The sequence below is a fragment of the Pholcus phalangioides genome, unplaced genomic scaffold, assembly GCF_987345545.1.
Source record: "Pholcus phalangioides strain wild (caught in Gottingen) unplaced genomic scaffold, Ppha-v1.0 ptg000005l_1, whole genome shotgun sequence".
Classification (NCBI taxonomy): Eukaryota; Metazoa; Arthropoda; class Arachnida; order Araneae; family Pholcidae; genus Pholcus; species Pholcus phalangioides.
In genome coordinates, this window is record NW_028301598.1 from 192,607 (window position 1) to 208,335 (window position 15,729).

Genomic DNA, 15,729 nt, shown 5'->3' on the forward strand with positions numbered 1-15,729 from the left:
GACTGCTGCACACCTGTTTGCCATGAATGCGATTAGGTTATCGATCAGACTTTGGGGAATACTGTTCCACTCCTCAAGAAGTGCAATCTGCAAGTCTCGGACAGTAACAGGCGGCCTTGGTCGCGCAGCAATGCGTCGTCCGATTGGATTTAGATCAGGAGAGCACGCTGGCCATTCCATACGCTGTATTGTTTCAGCTTCAAGCATGTTCTCCACCAGACGAGCTCTATGCGGTCGGGCATTATCATCCTGGAAAACAAAGGAATCTCCAATGGCCCCAGCGTAAGGGATGACACGAGGTCGCAGTATCTCGTCTGCATACCTTCGGGCCGTCAAAGTGCCATTCCGAATGATATGCAGGTCCGTACGTCCGCCTATGCTGATTCCACCCCATACCATCCAACCAGCTCGTCTGTATTGTGACCTTTCACGAACGAATGCGGGGTTATTTCGAGTGCCCCTGTCCCTCCATACCAGAACACGTCGGGTGTCACACTCCAGACTGAATCGGGACTCGTCTGTAAACAGCACTTGGCTCCAATCATGTTGCTCCCAATCTCGGTGTTCAGCAGCCCATCTTCTTCGGGCCGCACGGTGGCGTGGGGTCAACGGAATGCAGACCATTGACCTACGTGCATAGAGCCCTCCCTCATGAAGCCGATTACGTACTGTTTGGCTGCACACCCTTCGTCCTGTTGCCAAGAGCAACCGTCTTTGCAGCTGCGTAGCATTCTCTGTTCTGTTTCGACGGGCTGTTAACCGTATATACCGGTCATCAGTTGCTGTAGTTGCGCGTGGCCGACCTTGCCCTGGTCGACGTCTAACATTCCCTGTTTCTTGGAATCGATTCCACAGCCTTGCAACAACACTTCTGGCGACTCCAACAGCGTCCGCGACACTATGTTGTGTTTGCCCGGATTCCAGTCTGCCTATAACACACCATTCCATGGATTCCGGTAAATCACGTTGTTGAGACATCCTCAAGTCACCTTGTCTCAAAAAAAAATACTGCGCAATCGAATTTCACAGTTACGGCAGTAAAACAGACGTTTCTGCAACATCCCGATTTCTGCCCTTATCTCCCTTTTCTGGTTTTTGACGTCATGAACTTTGATTTGCATATGAAGTTTTCTTCTTCCGTTTCCTGCTAGGCTTTAAATTATGGATGATTCATTTTATGTTACTTATCGGTATATATCTTTGCGTAATTTTGTTAAAACCATGTGCTCCCCTAATTGTTTTGAGCATTGTAGATAAGTACAATAGAGTGGTCAATTTTTTCCAATAAGTAGGCAATATGTCATGCACCAGTGGGCGTGACCTTGTAATATCCAATGAACATTCACTACTTGATTACTTACGTTGTCACAGATTTGGGAGCACTTGCGACTTAAAATGTAGTTAACTACTTAAACACTTAACTCGTGTAAACGGACTTTTAGTTGAATCAGTCGAATTGTGATTTTTCGTTACCTCCAGAAACAATCTAAAACTGTTTCACGTTTTCTGCCGCAAAAACTATCTATCTCCGGTGAAATTTTCCAATTAAGGAAAATTCACAGTTTCGTGGAAGACCTTGCACTTGATGACAAAGGACAAATAAAAATTCACAGAATCGAACGCGAATATATTAAGACATAATATCATGGTTTCGATTTTATTCCAGATGATTAATCGAACACATTTGCGTTTATTTTCTGTAGGTCTCATGACATCAGGATACACTGGATACAGAAGTATGTTTTCTTTATTGTTATTGTAAGTACGGAATCAAACAAAAATAAAATTACACTCATGGATTTAATAATAGCATAATATGCAATTTAATTATATCAATTTAACAATAATCATAATTATTATTATTTAATCGTTATTTAAATAATTTCGATTCAACTGAGAGCAATAATCGCAACAGATTTCGGTTTTTGGTTGGAAAATAATTTTTCAGCTGTTTGACTAAGGCACTCTTGAATTTCTCCGAACGTTCCATCAGCTGCTTAGCGGCCATTTTTTCAGAGGTAACATCATCGATTTCAGAAGCGCATATAAAATAAATTTCTCTTCGACAAAATCTATTCTACACTTCCCAAGTGCACAGAGGAATAACGTCAGCTCTATATATTCCTACAAGATTTGTAGCACCTGTAAAATTAAGAAACAGGGTTTCTTAACGTTTTCCTACCGCCAATACCCCTTAGAAGCATTTTTTTTCTCGTGGACCCTCCTGTCTTTTTCAGGCCTCCCGTCATCATGCAGCTGTGAGATTCTTTCTATTTATTGAATTTTCGAGCAAATTAATAGTGAGCAAACCATGTATAAATACGATCGATCTTGTGATTCTTCTGATCAACGAGCTAGATTTGTGTTTTTCGAAGTTGGTGCATCCTTGCGACTTTTGTTTTATAGGCAGATCTGTTGGATTTTGTTAATAATCAAACTTTTTAACCCAACATGCTTCACTAAAACGGAGGTACCTAATGAAGGATGCTTGGAGAGGTTTCTGTGGGAGCCTTGAGCTTGAATGAGAAAACAATCAATTTATTGTTTTACGTTATTAGATGCTCAATGTTATTCTTCAAAGGAGTCCGTGGCTTTAATCTTATTGACAAGGGGTTCCAAGGTTCTTGCCTCCTTCTAATTGGCGCAGTGTCCGTGGACACAGAAAACTAAAAACCCCTTACTTGAAAACTTCATTTGTGAAAGTATGACGTCACTCTCCACATCCATTCGAAGGTTTTAACAACTGGCTGTTGCGAAGATACATTTTTGGAAAGAGAGAAAATTCAACTTCCTTTCCGAGGAATCGAAACCACGTCCTTTCACTTGCCGGGTGAACGCCATAGACCACTAGACAACAAACGTCTCAATCTGTCCTTGGAGCTCGTGTGCACTGAAAGGGACCGTACATGGACGGCCGTACCTGATCAGTGCACACGAACTCCAAGGAAAGATGGATAGATCCGTTGCCTTTGTAGTCTAGTGGTCTAGGGCGTTCACCCAAAAAGTGAAAGGACGTGGGTTCGATTCCCCGCAAAGGCTGTTGCGTTTTCTATCTTTCCAAAAATTCATCTTCGCAACAGCCAGTTGTGAAAACCTTCGAAAGCTTCATTTCTCTTCATGTGAACCATTTTCACAGCTCTCTATGCCCCCCCCCCAGAATATCCCATGACCCTGGCAGGATTTTCCCAATACATTTGGTCTCCTCACCCCTTTTTACAGAATTTTTTCCTTCACCCCGCTAGCCCAGTTCATAGGATTCCGTGTTGTATCTGAAGCTTTCTTAGCCACTCTGGTGTGTGCCATTAGCCTACTGAAGAAGCGATATCGTCCACTTCAAGAAAGACTGGAATTGGATGTTCCGTCTGATTTGACCACCCTTTTTGTCTCATGAGAAATCTATAGCATAAGCGTCCAAATATTAAGTACGTAAGCTTTGGCAAGGAAAATAAAAAATTGACAGATTTTCCGTTGTGGGAGGTTTCGTGGTTTTTTTTTGTTTTTTTTTTTGACCAATCATCAACAATTACACTAGTTCTGGTACATGTGATATATATTTTATTCTCTCTTTCATATTTTCACAGGTGAAAAGGCTCAAATAATGGCTGGAGAAGGCGGTGGTGGGTGATCATTAATTAGTTGTTTATAGCTTACATGGATTTAGTGAAAACAAGTGCTGCTTGAGAAAAGAATTTTGTAACATATTTCTCTATCTCATACTTCCCGCAGGTAGACAAATGCAAATAATGACTGGAAATGCTGATGGTAAGTTCTTCTCAAAGTTTATCTCACATGTAAATAGCATAGCTCATACGATGTTATAAATGCTGTGTAATCTAAAGCTGGGCGATACCGGTTAAACACGACTATACGAGATAGCTTTAGACAAACTTATTTTGGCGCCTTATTTACACACCAAAAGGCGCCAAACTGGAAATGTCATTGTTTGGTAATTTTTGTCCCCTGCGTCTCAAATTTCACTGAAAAGTATCATTTCTTTATTTAGCTCTGTAGGCATACTGTATATCAATGATTTGTAGCATGCATTTTGTATTATGAGAAACGATTAATGAATAAAAAATATATAAACCTGTTTTTATGGCATAAATTTGCGAATTTTTCATCATTCTCAACTTTTTTTCCCAAACATTATCCTGAGAATAAAATCATACAGTAAAATGGATGCCAGCAATCACTGATATACGTATTTCGAAACGCAGGGGATTAAAAATGACCGTTCCCGTTTTTTGCCTTTTGGTGTGTAAATAAGGCACCAAGCTTGTTGAAACACAGATCTTTTAAACTAAGAGAATTGAAATTGTTGTTATATTGATACTGAAATGTCATTAAAGCATTTTTAGTAAGAAATATACAGTAATAAATTTTCATTTGAACGTCCCTTTTCCCCTTAACTTCATTTCAGTGATTACCATGGGGGGCGATTCTTTTGAATTACATTTCGCGTCACTTAATGGACGGAGTAAGACACCAGCAACAGTCGATAGCAATAGTAATGGAATGAGATTCGAGCAACTTAAGGTGTGATAGTGATAGGAACCGAGAGACACCCAAGCTCTGTCACACTCGGTGATAAAAGCACATTGTCCCTGGAGACACGGATGCCTCCGGGGAACCTAACCACTTATTGAGCTTGAGAAAGATATATTACATACATGGGCGGGTACCATTACGCACCTCGGCAGTAAACGAGTATAAAATTTATGATCGAAAAATGATGATTCATGTAAATAATTCACAATTATTAAATCACAATAATTGTGAATCAAAATAATGTAAAATCACAATTATAAATCACAGGTTATGAATTACGAAATTGTCATAATAACCGGCATAATCGAGAACAGTTCTTGATAAAATTTGATTTGCTTCTCTTCAGAGATTTTCTTTGAATCAGTTACTATCACATCAATGAAAGCTGTCAATCTGCAGTTGGGTTGATCTATTCGCTGCACCGTGTGTGGTTTGATTTGGTCCAAAGACATTCGTCAGCAATTGCTGCCTGTATTTTCGATAAGCCCGCGTGGATCATACTATTCTCGACTCTACTCAGGCTCCTCTTCTTGCTCTTTTCTAAACAGATGTATGAGATCGCTGTCTAGGTGTAGTTGACGTCGTATTCATAGCATAGGTGGCTCTCTATCTGGTTCTGGCTCCGCGCCTGCAGCTCTGATATCCTCAAGGTTGCAAATCTAGAAAGCAGACCAGTTTACGTATTTTACTTTTCGAATTTTTCCGCTTCAGGTTGCACTAAAGCCAAGGTATTCGCAAATTTTCAGCTGGCTCTCTGAAGTGGAAGGCCGTTTTCTTAGGGCACAGAGTTGCGTAGTGATGACGAGCGCCTATGGCCGAACATGCACATTTATCACTGGGGATTGATTTGAACCTATGAAAGTTAGCCAGAAACGGACCATGTCCCGTTACGAACATTATCATCTCACGCGACCATTTATGGTTCCGAGGCATTACATGCCTCAGGATTCAACTTGGGGTGTGACATACGCCGGACTTCAGCGTTGTATTTGGCATACTCCTTTGATTTCTTATCTATCCATGATCAATTCGTGATATTATTCTCAAAAAATAAGGGGTTATAACGGCCATTCACAATTCAAAATGGAGTATATTTGCATAAAAGTATTGCAGAGATCGTCGTTTTCCTGATGCATATGAGTAACTTACCCTGACTCGGTGAATATAATTCGCCATACGGGGGTTCCACGAAGGGACATCCATTTTCTCTAAGTAAAGAAAAATAAAATATTTACATCCTAACCCAGGGAGCAACCACAAACATCTCGCGAGCAGCGATTTGGTGCCCCTGAAGCTTACAATTCACTCTATTTCTCATTCTTATATTAAAGAAAAGCATACTTAGGGATTTATATGTTTAAATGAATATTTACATGCACATATTAATTAAACATTAAGCCAATCAGGCTGTTGCGGAAGACTTACACGCAGACGCTTCACTTCATTCTTGAAAAGACGTTTGACCTGGACAGACGTATAGGTTTCTCGTTCCGCCGAGCAACGAGATTGAAGATTTGGTAATCAGTCCAATGGGAAACTCAGTCAGTGTGATATTCTTATCCTCTGAAGACGACACTCATAGCGTGTAGAAATGAATAATGAATTTTTAGCACTTCTGCCTTATATATATTTATATATTATATAATTTTTTTTTTCAATTTATTTATCTCACCATAAGAGGGTAGACTTCTCCTACGGCGAATCACTAACGGGGAGTATAGTGAATGGGGGAGATGAATGTACACCTTGGCCCTTCAACCTACGCGAATACTTATCTGAATTGAATTTCTGTCTGTACTCGTACTTTACTAAACAAGAATAGTCCAGGCTACATCACCCAATGATAATATCACCCATCACTCACTCAGTAGGGCTGGCTAGACAGTCTTGGAGTATCCATTGCCACAGTTCAATGGAAGGTATTAATATTTCGATAAATCTCATTGTGTTCTGTAATGTTCTACGTATTGTTAGACATGTTGTTCATGATCTAATAGTATTACTTAGATAATAATATATACATAAATATTAGAGAGATATAATAATTTTTGCTTTATTATCATGATTTTTTCTGTTTCCTAAAATTTGTCTATCGATACTTGAATACCAGACCTATCCTTGCAGGCCCTAAAGTTCAAGCAATGACTGGCGATGGTGGTATGATGATAATTTATATTTGCACTATGTACCAAAATTTTTATTTTTTGAATATAGCCAAATGTCTATCAATGTTCATGTTACATGTTAACACATTCATGCATAATGGACACTAAACCATGAATTTATGTTTTTCTCCATACAGGGTGTATACTATCAGCTACCCAATAATTATACACGTGATTTTTTGTGAAAACCTAATACGGGAATGTGCTTTGAGTTTTTTGATTCGACCAATAATTAAGGAGAAAAACGCTTTAAAAATTAACTGTGCCACTTCATAATCCTGCCAAATTCATCGAATGTACACCAATCGTATAACTTGGTGTTTTTAAAGCTGTCAAAAAGTCTCTAATCGAAATCGAGGAAACACACCTGTTTTTTACAACTCCCTTTTCACATTTTTACTCAGTTTTTACACCCAAAACATAAAAATGTTCTTGCTTTTGATCAAGTTCTTCAACGCTTTTTTTTCATTTGATTTGTCTCATTTAAATGAAAAAAGTGCCGCGAACAATTCTGAATGAGTTTTTTTTCTCCAGTTCCAAGTTAGAAGTTTTATGGAATTTATACATCAGTCTCCCAAATTTTTTGTTCCATCACCCCCGATGATATCGATCACAGTTACAAACTGTCGTCATTAAGTATAATAACAAATAGAGTTTAAACCTTTTACGGCATCTCATTTATGTTATGAGTGCATGCATAACACAATGTTCAGAACCGTATTTAGAAGAATAAACAGTAAAGATTTAAGACTTTCCTTTCGAAAATTGAGAGCTAGGTAGGAAGGGGGGGGGGCATGATTATATTCTGAAAAAAATTAAGTACGCGGAATGCAAGAGCAATTAAAAGGGGCGGAAAACATTATTAGTTGTCGGGGCAGCAGGAACCTGAACACTCTTTCTGCTAAGAAGGGCCCGTAGCGAACGCCCCCAATGAATCTTCATCTGAAAAAAATTACCAAGTTCTGCGCTGATCACGGAGTCTGAAATGAATTTCGAAGTTGTTGAAATGTTTCTTGTAAAAGAAAAAGGAAGTTAACTTTTCACGACAGAGCACGGATTCATAACCGGCAAAATTTCAGCGCGATAAAAATCAACTGCAGTCACGAGGAAATGAAAAATCTTCATTGCAACATGTAGAATTGCGGTATGAAATGTGATTGAATGGATTATCAATAGAAAAAGATAAAAAACCTGAAACCAATTATGTTTAACATGGGAATTCATAAAATAATTAGTTTGGGAAAATTTTCTGATTGAATCGCTATTATTTTACTGTTTCCCCGCTTTCGTGGCTTACGAAGGTTTTTACGTGTAACAGTTTTGATAATCTTTTAAAATATTTCAAAAGTACTGTCCTGTTTTATTGCCGTATATGTGATTTAACTCCAAAGCCAGGGTAAGAGAAAAAAACGCGTAGTAAACAACACTATACACTCTGTATTCACCTTCCCACAAAACATTTCACTTAATAGTAAAGCAGCGCAAATTACCACATTTCGGCAAAAAAGTGCTGAATCAGTTAAACAATATTTCAGACAAATCTGATTTGGTTAATACTTTAGAAATCTGGTGATAAATTTTTCAATGTAGTGGTTAAAACTAACAAATGATAACAAGATTATAATATCACGCTAAATGGGGAAAGAAAGCACTAATCATGGAAGTAGATTGCCGAACTTGGCTTCTGACGGGATTTAATATTTAGTTCATTTTCAAAAAGCCTGCAACCCTCTGTAGAGGAAGAGATTTACTTTCGTTGGGTATTTGGCGTGTAACTGCCAGTCACAAAACTCCAAAAGCTATAACTCCCGAAATATTCGTCGTATTATAAAACGAAAAAAAACCACTTTTCTATATTAGTTATTCACAAGGAATTGCGTACTTAATTATTGGACATCCGATAGTATCCACCCTGTATTATTATGAGTACTTGAAAATTCGATTCTTATATGAGTACTTGAAAATTCGATTCTTATATGAGTACTTGAAAATTCGATTCAACAACAAAAATAATTATAAATATTTTCAAATTAACAAAATAAATCAGTAACTTTGATGAATAAATAAAAAATAAGCCATTGGGGCTCCGTCATAGAAATTATATACCACAAAGGGCTCCGCGAGTCAAAAAAGATTGAGAACCGCTATACTAGAGCATCACTAGAATTGCCACTCAGAAAAAGAGGGGAAATAATAGATTCAGAAACACTAAAACTACATCAGATAGGATGAACTCAAGTGAGTGGTGTAGAAAAGTTCCGGTAAGAGTAAGTCAATGGTAGGTTGACATATGGTAAAGTTTCAAGATAGGTACTGAAATTTTTAAAATTAGTGCTCGGGCATGCAAGAAACAGGTGATTTAATTACCGCTGTACATGTTCAGAATATTTTAATTTACGTGGATATAAATCAGCAACGGCAATGATGACTCCTTTCCACAAGATTCAGGTCATGCGTCACAAAATATTCTTACACCACGGACCCCTTAAAGTTTCTCTCTCAAAAAAAAACAAAAAAACTGATTTTTTCTTTTATAGCAGCAGCGAAGAACTATATTTAGGCAGTTTTTACCTTCTGATGCAGTTTCCGGTGATGCTTTCCTTATGATTAATGGCTTATTTTTATATTTTGTACTTTTCCTCAATGCGTGTGATTTCAAACCATCCTGCACGATGACGTTTAAATATCGTCACCCGCATACTCCTATAGGAAAGGTACTCAGAAAACACCGGAGACATGAATACGCAAATTTTCACTTTTCCGTTTTATCAGCTGGTGGGACCACTTATTCTGCTAAGTTTTTCCAGAAACGCGAATGCGTGCCTCCTGTTCGAACACACGTTACAAATATTTTAGGAAAATAACATTCATAGAGTAACATGGGTAGAAAAAACATTTAAACGTCATTTCTCTAATATTAGAAATTTGCACAATCATTTTTCTGGCAAAAGGGCGACGATGCACAAGGTGAAAACTTAGATCCGTTTAAGCTCATATTACTCGTGAAACGTTGATTATAGAAACTAATGTATAATTAGAAAAATTCAAAATAACGTGTTCATTTTAGATGAGTTTTTCCTTTGTAGTAGGAACTACGTGTGTACCGAGATACAAAATGTCATTGTTCACACGGAATTCTCGTCTTCTAACTTCCAATTACGAAGTTGTTGCCCTGTCTGTCCAGAGCCATAAAAATGTCATGTATTTAAGTGAAATATTAACTGAGATATTTGAATTCAAAGTAACTGAAAATGAGGGAAAATTAGCATTTCAATCATATGCATAGTACAAGAAAAGATTTTCCTTTGATGTATGCTATTCTTTCCCTCATTTTCAGTAACTTTTCAATCCAAATAATACCGCTAATATTGCATTTCTAAACCATGACATTTTTTTAGGCTCAAGAGAAACAGGCAACTACTATTTAACTGGAAGTTAAACGACAGGAGACCGTATTAAAAGTTAAATTCTGTGCTTCAGAACAAAAACATTGACATTGAAAACCTACCAGGTGTTTTCATGTAGAAACTATATAGCCCAACAAGTTTGATCCTTTAACGGCTCACGGCAGAGACTTATTAAATCATTTTGAAATTGTATACAAGTCATACATGAACGTATATAACCAAGTACAATTATAAAATCATGTATAATATAAACTGAGTGACAATTCTTCTTTTTTAAACAATGAGTTTCTGAACATCACAAGGATTGTTGCGTCTCAGAGACAAGTACGAAATCTGGTGATCATACATTTGAGATGGTTGTACATTTTTTCTACCCATACGGAAGGAAGAGAATCCTATTTTTCGATATGTGACGCAAATATTGTATTAGGCTTATTTTGAACTATCACATTTCAATTTAGTAGAGGGCTAAAGACTTTCGTGACAGGTGTCGTCATGAGAAGGTAGTTCCAGACGACGTTTCGTTCACATTGCTGCAACATATTGTGATCACTCGGTAGTTACTAATTAAGCACTGTGACTAAAGGCCCGTTTACACGAGGCAAGTGCTTTAGTTGGTAACTTAATTTTAAGTTGCCAAGTATGATACAATGTATGCAAACGATAAGGGCCGTTTACACGGCTTTAGTTGGCAAGTGCGCAAGTGATTTAGTTGGTAAGTGAGATACGAACGGTTCTATTTTTTCCGGTTAAGTAGACCTATGCACATGCACGAGTGGGCATGGCCTGCCGCTCTGGAGGGGTATTTTTGCTCTCTCACGGAGGGGTTTATTTTGATCACAAGCGTTAAGCTGTTCATGCTCCGTCGTCTCCTGAAGTTTCGCTAGAATTCCGCGGAAATATTGGATGGTGAGGTGGCCAGAGGACACAACCTTCAAGTTTGTTGAAAAATATCTTCGCAATGAATGTTTTTTGAACTATAGAAATGAAAATTACCTTAACAAACAAGCCAAAAATTATTCCATGTTAGAGAAAGCTATGGAATATTCTGTCGACGTGATGTCAGGAGTTGAAAATAATTGAAGATTCAAAAATATATATAAGGTGTGGAGGATTAATATATTAAAAACTGGAGGGAGGTTTCGAATATTTCTCTCGTCCAGAACGAATTTGCTGCCATCTGTTGTAAAAATACAGCATCTCTCTAGATAAAATTAAAATATAATAATAATTTCGAACATTTGGAAATAATTTTTATGTTCAATGAATTTTTATTATTTGAGTTTTAACCCTTAGAATTTCCTACGAATGCCAAGAACCTACTCCCGTATTTTCGGCTTACAAAATTCATAATTTATCTCCTGTTTAACTTCGATTAAAATATCATATAATCGATATTTACAACTTGGAGGAGAAATAGAGAAATCTTATATTTCTTCTCTATGAGTTACATAAGTTTATAATATGTTGTGTATTCTTTTTTTCCCTCTTGGGAAAGTGAAAGTGAATAAATTTATATTCTTTAAAACAAATATCATATAATGTGGCTCTGATCACAGTATTCGTAAGTTCTACCTGATCATCTTCATCCATCGTTACGAAAGCTATGAGCTTTGAAAAAAAGCACTTCTCTGAATGCCAGATAAATAAAAAATTATTACTATTATTCTCTCGCGCGTTGCGTCTCTCTGTTCACGTGGATTTAAGTAGACTGAAGCGGGCATGCGCTAACTGCGTTCGCCTCTGTAAAAATTATCCAATGAACACCTACTTACCACTTACGTGTGGACACTTTCAAGAAGAATCGGTAAGTTAAAGTTACCAACTAAAGCACTTGCCTCGTGCAAACGTGCCTTTAGTTTACCTCAGCACTGAAGCTTGCAACAACAGATATGGACAAAATTCCTGGAAGCCAGAAATCCATAAGACCACGACTAATTAGCCTTTAACTACCTTCTCACTGCATTTCAGTTTATTAAAATAGATTTTGAATCTTGGCTGATATTATAAAAATATCTTTTTATTTCACATCAATTTTTATGAAACAATCACTTTCGCGTATAAATATTTAGTTTTGAAATCAACTTTTCCTTCTTTTCACTCTCTACACAGGACCAAATATCGCATCGATGGCCAGAAGTGGTACGTATTTACTCATAGATATCTCAAAAGAGAATATAATAGAGCTTTTTCAAGATCTGAAAGGGTTTGATAGTAAAAAAAATCTATCTATATTAATGAATTATCCCTATTTTAATAGTTTCAAGTAGTAAGTCTTGTACAGCGTTTTCCCATACTATAAGATAGTGGCGCTATGAAAACAGTTTCTATAATAGCTGATTTTTATATTTTATTCTTTTCTCCTTGTTACAGATCATGAGGTCGAGAATACTAAACCACATGGTACGTGTACATATACATTTTTAATTATCAACAAGAGCCTAAAGTTTAGGCACTAAAAATGGACGAAATAGGCAGGCAGAAAGGCATTAAAGATGCCTAAAATAGGCACTGAAGTCATTTAGAATCTATGGAAAAAATAAAAAAATAAATACCTACTAGCTTGCCGACTCTGGAAAATTAATAAAATAATACCTATTCACAAATCAGGTCCTTACTCTAACCTCCTGAATTTTAGACCAATCGCCATTACCTCTACCTGCTGTAAACGTTTCAAGCATATAGTTGCCAAGGAAATCCGTTAACACACACCCCTTGAGCCAATTAACTTATTTTTCCTAACCAACACGGCATTAGATCGTCACACACACACACTATCTGTTTCTACCCAATTAGTCCTTTTCAATCATGACTTATCTGACAGTAATGACAAAAACCTACATACTGATATCGTATACTTGGATTTTTCCAAAGCATTTGACAGGGTGCCCCATAGTGAATTTCTTCTTGAACTGTAAAAAACCTTGAATTATGTGTTTAATTACAGAAATAGGTGGAGGCCTTCCTTGTTGCTCGCAGTTTGTCTGTTTCAAGGGCTAAAACTCCTCATACTTCCGGGTCAAGTCTGGCACGCGTCAGGGATCTGCCCTCTCCCCGTATTATTTCTAATTTATATTAATGATCTACCATTATCAACCAATTGCTCCATCAGACTATAAAAATACATCTACATCTACATAATTTACAGCAGATCCGAGCAAAATTCTCTCCAGCACAACCTTAACACTGTATCCGAATGGTGCTCGTCTTGGCAACCACACCTAAACATCTCTAAAATAGTCTTCATAAAACTTATCCGTAAAAGATCTCCCCTCGAATTTCCTTACTGAATTAGTAATTATTTAATCACAGAGGTGTCCCATTACAAATATCTGGGTGTGATAATTTCTGCCGACCTTCGTCGTAACCTCAAATATTCCACCCGTCGCCTCCGATATCTATGCTTCCATACTTATATCCTTCCTGTCCACTTCTGCAAAATTTGGGATCCCTATACACAAATCATTATATATAAGCTGGAATCTATCTAAAATAAATCTACCCGCTTTGTTTTAAACTGCTGGTCTTCCTGTTTCCATCACACAGCTCAAACGCCAACTTAATATCCTCCCACTTGCCTCCCGTAGATATATCGCTCGCCTATCATTACATTTCAAAATTATACACGGCTATTTTAACATTGACACTAACCACATTATAATCAAATCTTCACATTTTTTTCAATGGACTTAATCACTCCAAAAAATTGAAACCTTTTTTGCATCCACAGATTGCTTCAAATTTAGTTTTTTCCCGTACAATTATTGACTGCAGCAACCTTCCATCAAATTCCTATAGAATGTACTTCAATCTCTGATTTTGTATGTAGCATCAATCGTCTATGTCAAATCCCATCATCGCACCCTCTTGTATAAGCCTTGACCAAACTATATTTCGTATAAATAAATAAATAAAACTAAAGTATTAAAGAGCGAGGTCTAAAAACTAGCTGAAAAACTGATTGAATTTAATCCCTCTACCGCTTTAATTTTGGTTTATAATAACTGCATTATAATGCAAGTTAAACTAATTTAAAGCCCAAAATAAAATGTTAGTATACCCTCATTATTAGGTCAATTCTAGGGCCACAATTACCAGACGCGGAGCTAGTAGAGAAAATGACCTTTGGGACTCCGAGTTGCGAATAACTCTCATTTATTTGTTGTTATTTTGAATTGTCATTATCATTTGTACATAGCTACATCGTTCTAATGTAGTAAAAAAAATTACCTTTTTTATATTACCACATATACGGGACTTCTTCAACCGCGGGCCGTGTGTGGATGTCTCACACCCCTGAGGGCGCTGGCAAATTTAATCGAATACCAAATATGTATGTAAAATACACAGCCGTGGTTGTTTGCAATGCGCATTTATGGTGTAAAAAACAAAATCAGTAGAACAACATGGGCCCCAGAGCTCTGCTTACTCCTCAGACGAGACGTTTCGCATCAAAATAGAAGATTCGTGTGTTTATCTTTACACTTCCGGTTTAGCAACAGATTACTGTCCCGAGGGAATCTCCAAAAATTGCGTTATAGATATTTTTCGTAACAGTTTATATTTAAGCGATTTGTTGGAAGTGGAAGATAGGGACTTATCTCTTCTTAGACTTATTTTATAGATAACGCTTTTATATATCATGTCGATTGCATTTAACATCTTAATGCGTATGGTTATGAATTCAACTCTCCTTCTTTCTATGAACAGAGGCACAAGTTCCATCAAAGACCAGAAGCGGTACGTATTTTTTCATGGATATCTCAAAAGAACATGTAATCGATTTTTGTCGATAAGATCTTTCGGAAGAAACTGGTGATGAAACGTTCTTCAAGTCTTGAATTCCCTCTGTATTAATGAGTTATCTTTGTTTAGTTCTGTTATGAATACACGGTATAATTTAATTCTATAGAAACAAGATTTCAATTTTCTACGAATATACCGGGACACAGGACAGTTGAACGATAAAAAAAAATCGATTTTTTTATTGTTTCAAATAGAAATACTGGTTGTATATTCTTATTTTCAACATTCTATATATTTTCCTGAACATTTGATACTTAACTTTTTGTTCTACGGGCAGTAAAAATCGAGATAGATGGGAATATATGTGTGACATGAAATTCCAATTTCACAAGTTTAAAGGCACTTCAAGCTACCCGGTTTCATGTTTACCTCATATGTTTTGCGTGCACATACATTTGTTATAGGCTTTTTCTACTTCATCTACATTCGAATTCACTCTTATGAGTTTCCCCCCCCCCTTTTTTCTTCATTGAGTTGAAGAAAAATGTTTCTTGCACTTTTTTTCATTTGTTGCATTCCGTGCACGTGCCTCAGATAGTCTATCATGTTCTTTCGTGTAACATTGCAATTTAATTTATAATTATTTTATATTTATTTTTTTTCATGAGTGGTTATTTGTTAGTGCAGATATTATTCAGTGAAATCCCCCTTTATATATGTTTCTAATATTATTAATTAATGACGGGGACCATACGACCCATATTTCCAGGGGCAGTCCCGGTGTTTTCTGTTTTTCTGGCCGTATCGACTTTTTTTGCAAAAATGCCCTGGTTTTTCCCATATGTTGAAGCTTACTTCAATTC

The 15,729-nt window shown here is 36.9% G+C and overlaps 1 protein-coding gene and 1 non-coding gene across 2 annotated transcripts in view; both read left to right on the top strand.

Moving 5' to 3' along the window:
- The window catches only part of LOC149085698 (uncharacterized), a 134,783-nt gene that overhangs the window by 50,716 nt on the left and 68,338 nt on the right, over positions 1 to 15,729 (top strand). The window contains exons 3-5 of the mRNA XM_089232395.1: positions 1,704 to 1,736; positions 3,582 to 3,617; positions 3,727 to 3,762. Coding sequence (XP_089088521.1) covers positions 1,704 to 1,736; positions 3,582 to 3,617; positions 3,727 to 3,762 — 105 coding nt within the window. The remainder of the gene's footprint in view (positions 1 to 1,703; positions 1,737 to 3,581; positions 3,618 to 3,726; positions 3,763 to 15,729) is intronic.
- On the top strand, positions 2,966 to 3,039 carry TRNAF-AAA (transfer RNA phenylalanine (anticodon AAA)). Its single transcript has one exon. It is a non-coding gene; the product is annotated as a tRNA-Phe (tRNA).